Source organism: Grus americana, chromosome 1, assembly GCF_028858705.1.
Source record: "Grus americana isolate bGruAme1 chromosome 1, bGruAme1.mat, whole genome shotgun sequence".
NCBI lineage: Eukaryota > Metazoa > Chordata > Aves > Gruiformes > Gruidae > Grus > Grus americana.
Window position 1 is genome coordinate 162014386 of NC_072852.1, and position 19001 is coordinate 162033386.

The 19001-nt window shown below is 36.3% G+C and overlaps 1 protein-coding gene across 3 annotated transcripts in view; it reads left to right on the plus strand.

Moving 5' to 3' along the window:
• The window catches only part of UGGT2 (UDP-glucose glycoprotein glucosyltransferase 2), a 92250-nt gene that overhangs the window by 31950 nt on the left and 41299 nt on the right, over nucleotides 1–19001 (plus strand). For all 3 annotated transcript variants that reach the window (XM_054845103.1, XM_054845113.1, XM_054845123.1), the window contains 10 exons: nucleotides 752–843; nucleotides 2297–2447; nucleotides 3442–3561; nucleotides 7629–7714; nucleotides 11823–11958; nucleotides 13531–13662; nucleotides 15570–15734; nucleotides 16180–16303; nucleotides 16383–16481; nucleotides 18324–18418. In XM_054845103.1, coding sequence (XP_054701078.1) covers nucleotides 752–843; nucleotides 2297–2447; nucleotides 3442–3561; nucleotides 7629–7714; nucleotides 11823–11958; nucleotides 13531–13662; nucleotides 15570–15734; nucleotides 16180–16303; nucleotides 16383–16481; nucleotides 18324–18418 — 1200 coding nt within the window. The remainder of the gene's footprint in view (nucleotides 1–751; nucleotides 844–2296; nucleotides 2448–3441; nucleotides 3562–7628; nucleotides 7715–11822; nucleotides 11959–13530; nucleotides 13663–15569; nucleotides 15735–16179; nucleotides 16304–16382; nucleotides 16482–18323; nucleotides 18419–19001) is intronic.

Consider the following 19001-nt stretch of genomic DNA (forward strand, 5'->3'; position numbering starts at 1 on the left):
TGCTACAGCCACTGTAGATTGAACAGTGTGGTGCCTCACAGCGCTCTGAAATAAAATGATAAGGCACACCTTACTCCCTAAACACTTCCTTCCTCTTGTATTTGTTTATTGTGGATTTTTTTTCTTCTTTGCAAAGCAAGGATACGCTATGCCTTTCTGATTTATTTTTCCCCAAGGCCCCTTTGTTAGATGAGCTTGTGTGTTTCTAGTCTGTCTTTCCTACCACCCCCTAACAATTGCGACTGTGCGTTTTTTGGAATTGTGAACGATTTTAAGCTACTGAGAAGCTAGTTTCAAGTGGAGGTCTGAAGGACACATGTAGGGTCTCCCTTTGATCTGCACTTGGAAGTGAATGGGTATGTAGGAGGAATATGCTGGGCGTAATTTTTCAAGAACTTATGAGCCGTATTTCTGTATTTGTGTGTATTCTCCCTTTCTGTTGTCAGACACTAGGAGTATGTTCTTGTCTATACCTAGTACAGGTAGGGACTCTCAAGGTTGTTTTGGGAGGATTATCAATTATTTTCATTTGTGTTTGTATTAAGCATTGAAAGCATGTTAAGTAGCACTCATAAAAGTATGCTGTCAGTATTTTTACCGATGACACTTGGCTAAAAGAAGAAACTACGTGGCAGAGATTTGATGTGTCTGTTGTGTAGAATTACTTAAGTTTTATATATTTATATATCTGTATGCATATGTTAGTGTTGTCATATATCTAAATAAGTTAGCAGTACTTTTTATTTTTAAGCATTTTCATGAAATACTTGGAATCCAACCTGGAGAAGCACGTTTATTTCTAAATGGCCTTCAGGTTGACCTGGATTTTCATGATCCATTTAGGTAAGATGGTATATTCTGTTTGAAAATTATAGAATTACAAATAATATGTGAGGAGTTGTGCTCATGGTGATAAAATAATCTCATCTGTTGCATTTTGGGGGCCAGGAAGTGCTGCAATAAAGGGAATACTGGTTTTCAGTGGTTTTACTTTGAATATGGACATTGTATAAGTAGTTAAAACCAGTATTTTCTCTTGGAATGTGTTTTATAATTTGCTTCTAATTTTACAACTCCCCATGTAAAATTAATTAGGAAATGGAAGGAATCCAACATGTATGTATAAAAAGGTAGAAAAGGCACTTAAAATGTAAGTTAAATGCTTTCACATCCCTATTTCTTAAAAATTACCAAAAATTTGCAGGCATTAAATTTAGATACATAACACCTTGGGTTATTTTTGGCATACTTATGGGTCTGTGTCTGGCCACCTTTTATAAGAAGTTCTGTTAATGCAGAACTAACCTACTTTTTGGTATAAGAAATCTTTTTCCAATTTGTGTAATTATTTTTATGTGACTTGCCTCTTTTATGCAAGCACTCATAAACTGTAAACATTTTCCCTTGCATTCTTCTGTATGTTGTCAACAGCAGGGCAGACATGACTACTTCAAAATCATCTTTGGTGACCTGCAAACTATCAGTAAATTTACTTATGCTAAGGCTCAGGGGTTTTTTTAATTTTCCTATGATTTTTTGGAGTCCACAATTTTTTATTTTCTATTTTTTAACTGAAATGTCTTCACTTCTCCTTGATGGAGATTCTTAAGCTTTCATGGGTTTAGCATTTATACTTGCAATTTGTACTTAATTTTGTTCTTAGCCAGAGTTTCGAGATGGAGTCACTTGTATCTTTTTTGATAATGATGCAAATATTAATAGTGCTTTTTAATGATAGTGCTAGGTTTAATTTCAATATAATTTAGCAGAAACTTTTCAGAATAGAGATAACTCAAAATGAAGCAAGACAGAAATAAAGGCATTTGGCAAATCTTGCCTGCTGTGTTCTAGCAGGTGAGGACTTCAGGTTTGTTTCCATTCTCATATTGAATTTTCATATTGCAACAAATGTTACAGAGTCCTGTTGAGTCTTCTGGGAAAGAGTTTTCTTGGAGAAGAATAGCTATGTGTTTCCTCCACACTGTCTTCAGGGTCTGCTGTGATGCAGATTTAGGGCTTGTCTGTGTCTCCATCACTTGCTGCCTGATTTTCTACACACTTGCAAAGCTTCCTGTTATTTGTATGAAATGTTATAATGCTATTTTGAAATAATTTGAAGATGTGTAAGTGTAGTGTTAATAATTGATTTTATTTTAAATATGTGACTGCAGGAGAATATAAAAATTATTGTTAATACTAAAAATAATCTTTGTGTTAAGTCTTTGAAATATTTTTTCTTTTTATGTCATGACAAGAGTTCTGTGTAGACATTATGCATTTTTTCTTCCTGAAAAAGTATCTTAGAGACTCTTAAACTGGAAGGAAAAGTGATGCATGGCCTTCATGAACTTGGAATCAAAGAGGAGATCCTGAGTAAATTTATGAGGTTGCATATACATCCTACAGATGACAGTTATGCACTAGATATTCGGCACTCTTCAATAATAGTGAGTAATTAAACATATATTTAAATGTTACATATTTGATGCTATGTATAAGACAGTCTGTCTTTTTTGTAGTATAATTAAAATACTAGGCATAAAACTGTATATCAATAAGCAGTGTAAAATATTTAGGAAGGTGGTATTAGCAATGATTTGCTCTAGCCTATACCTTATTAAAATGTTAAGATGTAGGATATTTAAAAGAAAAGAGGGACGTATCTAAGAGTGGTTGCACAGTCAGAGCTGTAGAATTTGATTTCACAGCAGTTAGTCTAGCTACGTAATATCCTTGTATTATGCAAGACTGCTAAATGTACTTTAAAGACATGATAATTGAATTGTGGACAATATTAATATTTTGTTTCTAATTGTGCAATGACTTTTGCTTTTTTTTTCCTCCTTCTTTTTCAAAGTTTATGCAGTTTTCATTACAAAGGTTATATGCCACTGAAAAAGGCAATAAAATACTAATTTTCTTCACTTGAAAAAAACATATTTCACTCTTCTGTTTGCCAAGTATAGACAAGCTTGCACAGACAACAGTAGAAGAACAAATTGGCCATATATTAATTACTTAGTTATTTTGATATACATAAAGTGCTGGTGTGGGTTATAGATAAATACTGTATTTGTTTTACAAGGTGGTTATGCTGTGTTACATACATATCTGTGTGATGTGATATGTTATGACCTTTGTATTGTGAAAGTAGTTTGCACAGTTGGAAAAAATGCTTGTATTCACATCCTGATACAGAGTACATAGGGTCTTTTTCCTTTTCCATCTATTACTAGTTTTATTATGTATTGCAAATAAAAAACCCGAACAGTTTGATTTAAAAGGAAAAAAAAATATTAATTTTAGAAGCTATTGTCTGTTACTATTTCAACAAGACGATGAACCATTTAACTCTTTCCAGGCTTTCCACATGTTTTAAAATAGCTTTATTTATAGATACATATTTTACTCAGTGGTTAATCCGTGGCTTTTTTGTTATAGTGGGTTAATAATATAGAACAAGATCACAGCTATAGCACATGGCCTGCAAGCTATCAGGAACTGCTGAAGCCCGCATTTCCTGGAGTTATACAACAGATTAGACGCAATTTATATAATTTGGTAAGTTTGGAGAACTTTATTTATTTTTTTGCATAGTTTGTGTATTAATATGTGGACAGACAATTTATTGAAAAACACACATGCTGTATTCATTGTTAACATAGGTTAGAATTTCATATTTTCTATGTGAGTCTCCTAATAGTAGTGAAAATCTTTTTGTTTAGTGATTATCAGTCTGATTTCCAGAAGTGGTGTTTCCGTCTTTTATCTGTTGACTGTAACAGATCTATTTTTGGTGAAGCGATTTATTACTATGAAATGTTCCCAGAATTATAAATACAGTTAAATTTTACATTCCACAAAAAAGACCTTCTTGGTAACCTGGACTTTCTTTCTAATCAGGATGTAAATACATATATCTCATTACATTTTTCTGTATATTTGACCATATAACAAAAGACAGTGGACATATCCAGGACTACGTCATCAAATTAAATTCTTCAAAATGTGTAGGAGTGAGGGGGCATAGGTGAACTTGATGTGGAGACAATACAACTGTAGTTCATGAGCCCATTGATCATAACAGCTGAGTATTCTTTATAACAAGAAGAAACTATTTTAACAGCTGATCAGGACAGTTAACTTGTGAATGTCAAACTCAGTTAATTGAGATAGTCTTTATTTTAGATCCTGCCATAAAAAGCAGTATTTTAATTCCCATGTATTTCTTGGTTTTCACACTTTGTAAGCAAGCTGTTAATCTTCTCTGTTTATACTAGGCAACTGACTGTATTATAAAGTAGCCTCTTGATTTATTGAAATCCTTCATAGAGTCACCAAGATGTTTCGTGAATTAGCACCACTGCTAAGATTCAGAGACAAAAGACAAAGATGGAAATTTTGCACCAGCAGGCCACCAACGTTTAGAGGAAAGAAGGAATTATTTTAGAAAATGCTGCCAGTTTCATGGAAGAGTCACTACTAGCTTAGGTTTCCTTTTCAAGCAATGAGATTTCTTTTATCTGTCACTGAAGACATATTTGGCCAGTTGGAGATGTGAAATAGTGTAAGATCTTCTTCCACTGCCTTGATATATACTTCAGGAGATGAAAGGAATACATAGGATTAGCACTGAAGAATACAGGAAGCAAGTTATTCCAACCCTGTAAGGAAAAATATCTCATGAAATTCTTCTGATTTATGGGATAACCTAATAGCACTCTTTAACCTTTCTGCCCAGGAATTGAAGTAAATAAAGTTCTAAATGCAATATGATTACAGTTTTGCAGAGGAATGCAAACTTTTATATCTTTTTGAATAAAACAGAAAATAAATCATGAGCTACTCCCACGTGGTGAATAAAGCACCACTGAGCTTATTTGTAATTTTTGATGAATGCTAGCATCCAGTGAGTATTTATCTGGAAAAATGTGAAATATAATTTGCTTAAAAACAGCACAAAATGAATAATAATCTGCAGAATGGAGGGAAGCTCTGATGGTGCAGCTATAGTTTCAGCTCCCTTGTACAACATGGTAATACTTTGACCTACATGCACAAACTTTTTGACCTACATGCACTAACTTTTTTCCCAGATGACATTTTCTGTGTTCACTGGAAAGAACAGTTTCTACTCACTGAATGAACAAATAGTATTTCATTTTATCCTCCCCATATAATTCACAGCTTTCTGCCTTCTGTACTATACAATACCAGACTTGGGCACAGTTTTCTTGGGAGTTTTTCTGTTCCTTTCCATGCCACATATAGGTAATTCACCGCTATCAATGAATTTTCTTCATAGTACACTACTGAGAGAAGGCAATGATAACTGTCCTTGTTTTAGAGATGATGAACTGAGGTACAGAAAGATTTAAGTTATAAAGCATACTAATTATGAATGTCTTGTAGCCTAATTTTTCCTCTGTACGTAACATTCTGTATCACTTAGTAAGTTAAGGAAACAGTTATTGGTGATTTAAATTGAAATTTAAATTATAATGCTAATTGTATGAATCATAGAATGGTTTGGGTTGGAAATGACCTTCAAAGATCATCTAGTTCCAATCCTCCCTTCCATGGGCAGGGACATCTTTCAATAGATCAGGTTGCTCAAAGCCCCATCCAACCTGACCTTGAACATTTCCAATGATGGGGCATCTACAACTTCTCTGGGCAACATGTTCCCCTATGACACCTGTGGTGTCTCACCACCCTCATTTCTTCATATCCAATAAAAATCTACCCTCTTTTAGTTTAAAAGTGTTCCCCCTTGTCCTGTCACTACTGCGTCAGTACTGCTGGTAAAAAGCCTCTCTCCATCTTTCTTATAAGCCCCTTTATGTATTGGAAGGCTGCAATAAGGTCTCCCCAGAGCCTTCTCTTCTCCAGGCTGAACAATCCCAACTCTCTCAGCCTGTCCTCATAGGAGAGGTGCTCCAGCCCTCTGAGCAGCTTCGTGGCCCTCCTCTGGACTCGCTCCAACAGCTCCATGTCTCTCCTGTACTGGGGCCCCCAGAGCTGGACACAGTACTCCAGGTGGGGTCTCACAAGAGCAGAGTAGAGGGGCAGGATCACCTCCCTCAGCCTGCTGGTCACGCTTCTTTTGATGCAGCCCAGGACACGGTTGGCTTTCTGGGCTGTAAGCACACTTTATCAACTCATGCCCAGTTTTTCATCCACCAACACCCCCAAGTTCTTCTCCTCAGGGCTGCTCTCAATCCCTTCATCCACCAGCCTGTATTGATACGGGGCGTTGCCCCAACCCAGGTGCAGGACTTTGCACTTTCCCTATTGCATCTCATGAGGTTCACATGGGCCCACTTCTTGAGCTTGTCCAGGTCCCTCTGAATGGCATCCTGTTCCTCAGGCGTGCCCACCGCACCACTCAGCTTGGTGTCATCTGCAAATTTGCTGAGAGTGCACTCAGTCTCATTGTCTGTGTCACTGAAGCTATCAAAACAGTACCGGTCCCAGTACAGACCCCTGAGGGACACCACTCGTCACCAATCTCCGTCTGGACATTGAGCCATTGACCACTACTGTCTGGCTGCGACCATTCAGCCAATTCTTCAATCACCGAATAGTGCATCCATCAAATCCATATCTCTGCAATTCAGAGAGAAGGATGTTGTGGGGGACTGTGTCAAAAGCCTTACAGAAGTCCAGACAGATGACATCAGTAGCTCTTCTCTTGTCCACTTCTGTAGTCACTCCAAGTGACATGAAATTCAGTATATAAAAAGACTACCAAAATACAAGCAATACGTAATAAAAACTGTGTGTTTATAATGAAGCATAAGATGTGTGTAATATGAAGTATGCATTAGGTATTCAAAGTTAAATATTGGCATAGATGTATATAACAGCTATATTATAGAAATCTACAACATATCATTTAACAATAATCTGAAGGGGAGGGAGTGTTCCAAATTTTGTAAATTATTCTGCTGCATTTCAGCTACTGTAGCAAAATTATGATAAATTCTAAGGGGAGTTGCAGTGCAAAGCTGAATAAATAAGGTACCAATGTCATAATTAAATCTGCATAAGAATAATCTATCTATGCAGACAGATCTCAGTTTTAGATTCTGTGTATGCCTGAAAGATCTGATTTTACACTTCAAGCTACAATAAGTGAAAGAGTGAATACAAAGATATGTGTCACAGGAAGGAAACATTCTTTCCCAATGCTCCATTTTTTAATTAAAGTTTCAAGTCAATATATTCTGTTTGTTTATTTTAGTTTGGTTTTCACAACAGAAGAGAGTTAGTTGAAAGAAGTAATAGAAAAAACAGCATTAGATCCTTTTTAATTAAATATTAAGTTCATTAATAAAACCAAAGTATTGGCACAGAGTGTTTCAAAGGAGAGTAGTGATATCAATCGGTTTGAAGTTCAATAAATGGTTAAATCCTGTTTTCGTATTTGGTCCAAATCCATTAATTCTGAAGTTATTTCCATTTATACTCTTAATGTTTTCTTACGATGAATGCTCTAGGAAATTAAAAGCCGTCGGAGCACACAGGTCCTTTGGAAATTCTGTTCTTAGATTTTATGTCTGAAAAAAAGTAGAAACAGACATCGAGAATAAATATTGGCTGTATGATATATTTTCTCTTCTTAGGTACTTTTTGTTGATCCTGTCCAAGAAGATACAAGTGATTATATGAAACTGGCAGAATTATTCTATCATCATAATGTACCACTTAGGTAAGGAAAACTGAATGTCTTGAAGAAAAGTCTTAAAAGAAGGTTGCTTTCCTTTTTTCTTCCTCATCTTCTATTCTACCAGGCAGAGATGTGAATTCAAATGAAGTCCAATGCAACAACATTCAAATAAGACATTTTAGTTAGCCACTTGTGTTAAGCTTACTTGGGTATTAAATACTCAAGCAAATGGGTAGCAATGAATAACATACTTGAGTGTGTGGAAAATGAACTGCAAATGTCTGATAAAAAATTATCTTGTCAAATAGTCCCACTGGATGCCCATGTGAAATTGCCTTCTAAGCAAAATATTCTGTAAGTAAAACATTATTTGAGGGCATTTTTTAATTTAGGTCTTTCAACTGAGGTTGCTTTACCTAATTTTGTTTTTAAATAATACTTGAAGACCAAAGCAAGATTATCCTCACCAAGTTTTGAATTTCTAAAAATTCATTCTGTGAGTCTGAACTAGGCATCATTTGAGAGAAAGAGATGCTTCTGAGGAAGAATCTGTTGATCTGAGATGCCTACTTTAAGAAAAAATTGGTTGCTCTCAGAAGTGCCTCTTTATTTCCACAGCTTACAAAAGAAGAGAAGGGTGTCCAAACTAGATCCAAGGTTCAGCAAGATGTTAAATATTTAAAATCTTCCTGTGAAATGGCTTTTTGTTTCCTCAATAAATTACAGGGTTTTCATTTTCCTTTAAAATTTTACTAGTTCCGATCATTGTTTTTTTTTTTTTTAATCATTCAATGACAAAAAGTAATGGAGGACAGATATTCCTTATCTGTGCATTTTATCACTGTTGTCACTACCTGGGAGACAATACTGCTTCAGTCCTTGAGGAGAACATAGCCTAGATTTGCCTTTTCTGATACATAACAGTGTAAGAGCAGCCAAACTGGGTCAGACTAAAGTTCCGTTTAAGTCAGTCTGTCTGCAGCAGGCCACAAGTTGCTGCCTAGGTAAAGTAAAAAGGACAGGGCAACCAGGTACTTTGCCTGAGTATTTTCCTGGCCTTCGTGCATGTGGAGATCAAAGAATTCCAGACCCAGATGTAGTTTCTAAATATTTAGCAACCCTCAATGAGTTTCTCTTCCATAAACTTTTCTGTTTTCCCCTTGAAGTCATGTAAAGTTTTACCACCCACAGTATCCTTTTCCAGGTGTTTTCACAGTTGAACTACATGGTGTATGAAGAACTGCTTTGATTGTTTTGAGCCAGACTTTCAATAGCTTCATTTACTGTCTCTGTAGCTCTTAAAATTGTGAGACTAAGCAGTCTCCTGCTCTCTAGATGCCAGTCATGATTTTATAAAGCTCTACCATATTCTACTGCAGTCATTTCTTTCCCTAGGTTACTAGTTATTCCCTGCCTGAAAGCTGTTCCAAAGGTTGTTTTGTTGTCTGAGTTGTCCTTCTCTGAACTTTCTTAGTTTTAATACAACTTCTCTGAGATGAGAGTAACAGCCATGTACACAGCATTCAAGATATGGACAAACCATGGAGTCTATACTGTCATATAATATGTTGCTTTGCTGACTGTTCCTGTGGTACCCAGATGACACAAGACTTTAGGAAAAGTTATTTACAATAATGAGGGATGTAAAAAATAGGAGAAGCAATTAATTGTACAACATGGTACATCTTTATGCATTAATTATTCTTTATATCTTTTTACAAAACTTGCTATATTTCTTACTTTTCTCTGTCCTGTGGTCTGATGCACACCTGATTATATCCTGAACAGCTATCTAAACAATTTTATACTGATATGATAGATTCTGTTTTAATCATTTTAAAATATTTGACGTGCAGTGGCTATCCAAATGAAAAACTGACTTCCTAAATCAGCTCATTTAATTATCACTTGTAAGTATGAAGGTCTTCTGAAACATGAGCTCAGCATTGCAGGTTGTTGTGTTGCTGCAGTTACTCTCATGTATCATGAGATCAGTGGGGGTCTCCTGTTCTTGTAGTAGCTATGATGGAGCTGTACGCTTTGTGGAAACATTTGCAAGATGCACAGTGTTTCGTATAGCAGAAGACAGCTTTGAGTCTCTGTGACACTCCTTTAGACAGACTATGGTTCCCTTGTTCTGTCTTACAATTTGCCTCTTTTTGATAGTTGGCATAATTTTCAAGCTTTCAACCGACTGCTGTGTATAGAACATGCATAGTCAGGAATAGCCAGCAGCTTATACAGCTGTATTTCATAGATGGCTGCAATTCTGTAAGCCAGTTAGCACGTTATTAAGTGGTTCGGGTTGCAGTTTGGCAGCTGGAGACATCCCTACCAGTAGGTTTGCTAAAAAGTAAATGTAAAGGAGAACAAAGTTGAATAGCTGCTTCCATAGGGATTTTTCACGGACCAGGTTTTTTTGTGCATTATTGGATTTGTCTTGGGAGAAGTGACAGCTAATGGTAGAGGATTTTGCTGCAGACCTAGCAGGAGTAGCACTAGCTGCACATATTTAGGATGACTGAAGGATGCCTTCTGGAAAACTATGTGAAGTTGATCCCTAAACTGCTGCAGCAGCAAAGTATTCACATAAAATCTCCATTTCTGATACATATAAATATCTGGGTTTGGCCATCTTCTCTCCCCTGTTATACAAGCAGGCTTAATGTTGAAGTACAGGGGTGGAGGGGAGGGTATGCTTCTAAGAAAATTTATTGAAAAGAGACAGTGGAAGGCTTGGAAATCATTAGAACGGTTCTGATGGCTTTGTGCTCACAAAATTCCAGGTGACTGGCAGAATCCACCTTCCTAGCCTTCATCTCTTAATGCAGGCAACTGTGTTCATGAAAAGGCTTTTATTTCTCCTCTTGGGAATCAGTCTGTTCTAGCTATGGGTGTACACATGCTCTGTCACTTGTGACTGGAAAATTTTTATTTGAAAAGGAAAATTCTTTCTTGCTCCTCCTTATCTATTTGATTGTGAGAAGATGGAGCTTATCTGCTCTCTTTCCTTCCTCTCACTGTCAGAAACTGGCCTAGTGTTTTCTGGCCCAGGTCAATTTGCCGGTCCCAAAGATCCTCAACAGAAGGATCTTTCTTGTCCTTTTCTTATACCAGCTAAGATGGAACCGACTGTAATGATCAGAAGTCCTTTCAAGTAGTGTAGTAGAGACCAGAAGGATCCTTATGTGTTCTCAGCAGGGAATATAAATTCAAATATCTTCAGTTTTAACTCTCCTGGGTCTTCAGTCTGTGAAAGACTTTGTGCTTTAGTCATTGTGTTATTATTTGCAGTCTGTTTGACCAGATTGTCTCATGGCTCAAAGCTTTTGTTCTCTGGAGAAACAGGATGTTCACATCAGTATCTTGGACTTTTGAGCTTTCTGGAGTGTTTGCCAAACATTTCAGTGACATCTTCATGAGTTACATGTGCAAATGATGATGCTCAATTTAATCAAAATGTTTTGTATAGCCAAGCAAGTGGCTGTTAGGTTTGAATTTCTCCTGCTACTGTAGAACACCGAATCTCTGTTACACTTCATGCTGTAAAGGTGGTATGGCCCAATCAATCCAGGTTTCTTTCATGAGAACACTATCAAAATACCACCTCCACTATAAGATTTCTTGGTTTTTTTTCCTCTCAAGCCTCGTATTTCTAAGGGTTTTTTTATTTAATGGAAATGTAGGGAATTGTAGTCGATGTGTTAAAATTGCTGTGAATGGAGAATGAATGGGAATGGGAGGGTGGGGAAGCCCCAGAAGGTAAATAAGGCAAGAGAAGGGCTAGTAAGAATGGCATGTATTGATGACAGGGCATCAAGACCCCAGCATGTCTACATGCAGCTAGTAAACACACCCATTTCAGGAAAAATAAAAGATTATGCTCAGACTAAAACAAAGAATCAAAGTTAAGAGATTATGACAGGAATGTAAACAATGTCATTGTCATTACCTATGATCAGATAAGGAAAGAAGGGGCTGTAAGTAAATCCTAATGACTCCCAGAAATCTTAATTACTGTCAGCTTTTTGTGCCTACATGCTGGACAGATTACTTAAGTGCAAACATCTTGTTCTTCTCTATTGGTATAAGAATGTGTGTGAAACTGGTATTGTTTTAAAATGTATGATCTATTCTTTTTTTTTTATAGAATTGGATTTGTTTTCATTTTAAGTACCAAAGAAGAAATTGATGGAAATGAGGATGCAGGAATAGCTCTTTGGAGAACTTTTAATTACATTGCTGAGGAATCTGACACCTCTCAAGCCTTTACCTCGATAATTAATGTTAGTTCTTTCACAAGAAATCACTTCTTTTTTCTTTTTCTTTTTTTTTTTTAACTTACTACTTTTCTATATAGTTAGATTTTGCTACCTTGTGACAACGTGATTCATTTGCATTTACTTTACATGGAAACAAATCCTTAAAAACTCATATAGCATTAAAATGCTATAGAATGATTTGCAGAAATATTTTCCTCCTCCAGAAACCAACTTGTTCTTGTCATTTTACCTATCTACATGCTTTCTTCAAGAATGTAAAAAGGTAGATGCATACTTTACAGCTTTCAGTATTTTCTTGTGAAAAATGATTCTGTATTATTTGCATTAATGTGATGCGCCTGCTTTTGTGTTCTGTATCTCTTGGAGTACAGGCATTTTAATATCACTTTGGCAATCCTACAAGCTTTGAAAAACTCTTGGTTGTTCTCTAGTGTAGAAAGCGAAACAAAGTAAGTTAAGTCCTTTTTTGGTCACATTTGAGCTGTTCGTGGATGCAGAAAACAGGAATATTCCAAGCTTGCAGCTTAATGGATGAGACAGGTTTTCTGTGTGAAAGAATGCAGGTTCGTGTAAAGACAGGAATTTCAGAGACAAGAGACAAATGGAAGGAAATAAAGTGAGCAGTCTATGCGAAGACTCTGCAGGCAAAATTATATCCAAGAATATGGTATTAATACATAACATTTTTTCTTACTTTTGTTCTCTATTATTCTGTTCAGTGCCTAGAAACTAATGTCATGTACAAACTCAGAGAGCTTAAGATGAAAGGAATTGAAGTTACTAGGAGTACCTTGGAAGAGAAATAGAAATCCAGAAGTGTTATGAGCTGAAACGCATGTGTGACTATTATCCACAACCAGATCACAAAATATCAATTTACAGTGTGCTTTTTAAAATGTTGTGTTCCTCTATTTACTTCATTTCATAATATAAAAAGGAGAGGATGATAAATATAATTAAAAGATAACAAAAATAGAATCAGTAAAATACAGGTTTGAGATACTCAGTGCTATAGAGAGAAATGTGCTGTTCCTCATTTGAAAAGAAAATAATTGAATAATTTTCAATTCAAATTTCTTTTGTATGTTTGATGAAAGTAATAAAATCTTATGCTATGAAATAAAATAGCACTGGTAAGGAAAAATTGTCACTGTAGGAAAAACTATCACTGAGTGATTCAGGCTTGAATTCATCCCATATAGATTCAGGTAACTACCCATGGTTAGGTAGTTTATAGTAAGAATTTAGATTCCTTCTCTAGTCAGTGGAGAGAAATAACGTTTCACATTCAGCTCACATAAGTGTATTTACTTTGCCACTTCAGATTTAGACTAAAGGTATAAAAATAGATTAATCAGAACAGTGCTCTGATGAAAAACTGCACGTGTGATGGTGATAATTACTAAAGCTCTATAAAAACTGCAATATAGCAATAAAAGCAATATAACAGTATACTGATGTAAAAATTACAGTGGCACTATAAAAATATATTTATTGTTTATTTACTTTTATTACTTTTATTAAATTATGATTGAAAATTTATTACATATTACTTTTCTGTTACAATTTTTACAGATGTACCATGAAGTGAAAGATGGAAATGTTCTAACAGTAAATCATGTGAAAGATGTTCTTAGGAGCGAATACCCCCATGCTGATGTTCAGAGTATACTAGGTGTTCATTCTGAATACGATGAAGGGAGGAAGGTATGTTGACAGCAAAGTGGTAAGAAATATTGCAGGACACATTTGCTAAGCCAAAAGATTGCTAAATGTTAAAGCATGTAAATGCAGTATCTTTGAGTTAAATTTTTCTTCAGCCACCATTCAGGCATTAGCAGAAATGTTGAAAGGGTTTCTGCCTTACTGCTCTCACTATTAAAATTTACTATTGCCTGCTGCTTTCAGGAGCACAAGTGTTTTTCTAGCGAGTATGTTTGGGGGTCTCTCTCACACTACAGAAATTGTTTACCTGTGTCTTCTGGGTGAGGAGCTGAACCCTGTCTTCTAGGCGAATCATTGTTTCCTTTAATTGTGCTTTCTGGTTATAATTTCCTTTGGGAAAGACAGCTATGGATTTTGATTTGAAGGCTGGGGGCCCCAGTACAGGAGAGACATGGAGCTGTTGGAGCGAGTCCAGAGGAGGGCCATGAAGCTGATCAGAGGGCTGGAGCACCTCTCCTGTGAGGACAGGCTGAGAGAGTTGGGGTTGTTCAGCCTGGAGAAGAGAAGGCTCCGGGGAGACCTTATAGCAGCCTTCCAGTACCTGAAGGGGCCTACAGGAAAGCTGGAGAGGGACTGTTTATCAGGGAGTGTAGTGACAGGACAAGGGGGAATGGGTTTAAGCTGAAGGAGGGTCGATTTAGATTAGATGTTAGAAATAAATTCTTTACTGTGAGGGTGGCGAGGCACTGGAACAGGTTGCCCAGAGAAGCTGTGGATGCCCCATCCCTGGAAGTGTTCAAGGCCAGGTTGGATGGGGCTTTGGGCAACGTGGTCTAGTGGAGGGTGTCCCTGCCCATGGCAGGGGTGTTGGAGCTAGATGATCTTTAAGGTCCCTTCCAACCCAAACCATTCTATGATTATGTAGACGATTTTCTGCTAAAATATATATTAAAAAATATATAGTTTCCTTCATGTGTCTTCAGCCATGCCATCCATACAGTCTTGTGTTTCTGACACACACCATCTATTTTATTTATTTCCTTTTAAAATTTGTTACACAACGCATATTATGTTCCTTTAAAAAGGTTCATCTGGGCAGCCAGAAAAAAAGGTGCTGTTTGCCTTATGTTGCTTGTTCCTCACTGAGTCGCACAGAGGCTTTATAGAGAAGGGCTATTTGAATCTGCCCTGGAAACAGCTGGATACACTTAGGGAAGGAAAGCTTCCCACAGAGAATATTAAAGGAAGAAAACCAGAGAGAGACCCACCAAGAGGAAGCGCCCTGTATGAGCAGGGACTGTGAGACTGTGATGAAGATCAGGGAGGAGACAGTGGGGTGACAGAAAGATGGACACATAGATACTGCCATAGAGTTTGTAGCCATCCAGAAAGTGACACTGAAAGAAAACATGAAAGGTGACGGAATAGGAAGGGGGAACTACTTACAGTATTTTTTTATTTCTATTTGTCTCGCTGAATTTTCTCTGTTTGGGAAAAATTAGCCTGTTCTGCTGTCTTATCAAATAAGGCTTGGTTTTTGAACATAAAAGCCTTGTGAGGGTTTTGGGGGTGCTGTCTTTGGGGAAAAGGTCTAGGTCGATCCACCTCAAACTACAACTGTCTCAAGGTCGTTCTTCAATGTTATTTTCTTAACATTTTTGCTAAGAATATTAAGCAAAATAAATTGTTTCTCAGCAAGATGATAAAGCAGAAGTTTAAAGCACCATATATAGATCTATCATTTCTTTTGTCATTCCATTTGAGAAATGAGTCCCATTTGTCCTGTTTGGTTTCCAAACATTTCTTGTTTTGTCCCTGCTACTCATGAGAAGGTGTGACAGTGAATAGTGCTTGGAGATTAGAGTTCATTGTCTCTTGATATTAGTTTCATTTTTTTGCTACAGTCAGCCACAGTCTATTTAATCCTGTGATATTTCTGATATGATCAGGCAGGAGCAACCTTTTATAAAAAGACTGGCCTGGGTCCATTGCCTCAAGCTCTGTTTAATGGCGTGCCCTTTAACAGAGAAGAGATGGATGCTGCAGAGTTAGAGACAGTTATTCTTCAGAGGATTATTGATGCCACCGGCTTCTTCCAGAGGGCAGTGTTCATGGTATGTTTAGCATTTCTGAATGAACGCAAGGTGAAATATTTGGCAGTGGGTTGTTTGAGTCATGTTTATATATTCAATTTTTTATAATGAGATGGCTTGTAATTAATAACATGGCAACTGAAATTACATTGTTACGTTAATTCGTGGTCATGGTTTTGAAACAGAATATTTAGATTATACAAGATTGAAGGTTCAACTAAGCATGCAGTAATCATGGAATTTTTCAACCGGAAACCGAGAATGTACTGCAGTTGTTCATTGAAAAATATGTATCTGGTATTTTGAAATACTATCTGTGTGATATTTATACATTTTTTATTTGATATTGTACATAATTTGGTGTATATAGAAGCATTAAGCTTAGTTGAAAGATTGTACAATTACTTGGTCTTTGTTTGTCTTAAATTAAATCTGTACTTTCATAGTTTCTTTTCTCTTACTACAGGGTTTGTTAAATGATCATATAAATGCAATAGATTTTCTTATGGATCAGCACAATGTAGTTTCCCGTATAAATCCCACTATTCTTGGAGCAGAAAGAAGATACATACATTTCAGATCCACGTCTGGTAACTACTTTTCTCGGATTTGCTGTTGCTATGATTTTCCTTTTTTTAAGTCTAACATGTTGTGTTTTACATTTTGCAGTTCCATTTGATGTGGAAGACTTCTCTACTTTCTCATTTTTGGACTCACAAGATAAAAGTGCTGTAATTTCAGACAACATGATGTATTTAACAAAAAAGGGTATATGAATTTTCTATATAGGTTATATATATAAATATATATAGGTATTAAAAATTGTTGAAATTTGCCAGTAAAATATCCCAATTAAGTAAGTATCCTTAGGATCCCATATAAATAAACACATTTCCCAATATCCCAGTATCTTCTTTCGGGAGCCAGATCATATCGTAATATTATGAACATAAATTATAATAACAATAGTGATTTTAGAGTTTTGAAATGGGATGGATGTCATGGCTAGTTGTTTTTTGGTTCACAGACATGAAGTTAAAAAGCTTTGCAAGACTTTTGCAGCTTCAAAAACAGATTCAGTTTTCATACTAATATGGTTTTACTTGAGGATATTAAAGCGAGTGTATTCAGTTTTCAAGTGACTCAGTTGCAGAATTATCAAGCAAAGAATATATAGTCTTTGTCATATCTATATCAAAAGTAGGCATTTCTACAATTTAAGGAATAATTTATTTTATTTCTTATTTATTAGCATTCAGTATCTCTTTATTTTTCCTCTAATTAGATTGTTTAATTTTGATAGCTGAAGCTTTGTCTTTCCATAGAAGAGAAAAAATACATATATTCTGATGGATTATCACTCATTTATACATTTTATTTTGCTAAAACTCACACTTTTGTACGTTTAAAGTATTTTTTGATGTAAAATATTCTTATTGCATGTGCAAGTACTTTTCCCTGAAGTTAGAAGAAATTATAATTACAGCAGTGGGGGGCATAATAGTGCATGGAATTTTGCAATAGTCTGTACCTTGTTAACTTCTAGGAGTAGATTGTTAATTGCTCCTTTACATCAGTCCATCAAGGGACAGAATAATCCTCTTAACAAAGTGCTGTTCTTTCAGTAATTATCATGTGGTGTTAACATAGTTTTTACTTATTCCATTATCAGAAAGAAATGCCATATACTTACATTTCTTTAGAAAAAAATTATTTGATTCTATTTGATTCTCTGTCTACAACCACAGGGACATCCCAGCTAGTTGCCAAATGATGACTGGTTTTCGATCTGTAGGCTCATTTCTAAGATTGAGATCTCTTGTGTAAAATCCATAACCTTTAAGCTAGAATCTACATTTCAAATATCTGTCCCCACTGTGTTTCTCTAGACTGCAACAACTGTTAATAATAAGCTCTTCCTAGAATCTCACCAGAACCTTGTAAAATTCCCATCTATACATATTAGCTTTTAGGGGATATATGGTAAACCTGAGTGGACTGATATTCTTCCGCAGATAATTTTGCAGAATTTTTCATGTGCCATTGCCCTTCTATAAAGAATAAAGAACAGGAGGCTATAGACCAAGCAAAAGGGAAAATTTCTGTGTATATACCTATTTGATACTTTACTTTCTTTGCAGTGTATTTAGTATATTCCTGTTTATGTCCATAAATGGTAAGTTTTGTCCTGCCTTTAGTTGAAGAACTCTGCTGCCAGGGAGAGTGAATGGCCTAACTCATTCTTGTAACTACTTAATTCTTTTCGTGTCTGGCTGTATGACCAGCCTCCTTCAAATGTTCATAAGAAACCTCTGGTAAAGCAGGTCTTGTTATTTGGAGCTAGATTATTATTTAGGGCCATCTTGTTTCAGAGGTACAACAGTAGATTAGCTATTTAATGACTCTGTCATATTAACATGATGAAGTACCTCCTAAGAATTTTATTTCAATTCAGAAGGCAAAGGTTTCTGATGTGGCAAAGATTAGTCTTACGGTTGAAGTCAGCAAACATATACGTAAACTTCAAAATCTCAAACAGAATTAATTCATTATTCATTATTTGTGAGAAGATTCTGCAGAATGTAAAGTAGGATTATCTTTAATTTTCAGATGAAGGTGCATTATATGCTGTTACTATCTGGATTATTGCTGACTTCGATAAACCAGCTGGGAGACGACTGCTTTCTAATGCCTTGAAACACCTGGTGAGTTTCTAGAAGTTCTTATTAAAATCATAGATTCATAGAATACCAGGTTGGAAAGGACCTCAAGGATCATCTGGTGCAACCTTTCTTGGCAAAAGCACAATCTAGACAAGATGGCCCAGCACCCTGTCCAGCCGAATCTTTAAAGTGTCCACTATTGGGGAATCCACCACTTCCCTGGGGAGATTATTCCAATGGCCGATCGGTCTCATTGTGAAAAATTGTCCTCTTGTGTCCAATTGGAATCTCCCCAGGAGTAACTTGTACCCATTAGCCCTTATTTTTCCCATGTGACTCCTTGTAAAAAGGGAGTCTCCATCTTCTTTGTAGCCACCCTCCTGTAATAGTTCACATACCAATTCTTCCTTCGCTGATGGTGGGTCTGTGTTTGCATCGAGCTGGATTTTTGTTCCCAAGGCCTGGGGCCCAACAGTGCTGCTAAAGACAGAGATGAGGAAAGTGTTGAGAACCTCTGCCTTCTCAGCATTGTTGGTGATTAATTCACCTCTCCTGTTTAACAGTGGGCCAGTATTTTCCTTCTCTTTCTGCTTGTTGTTTACATACCTGAAGAACCCTTTCTTGT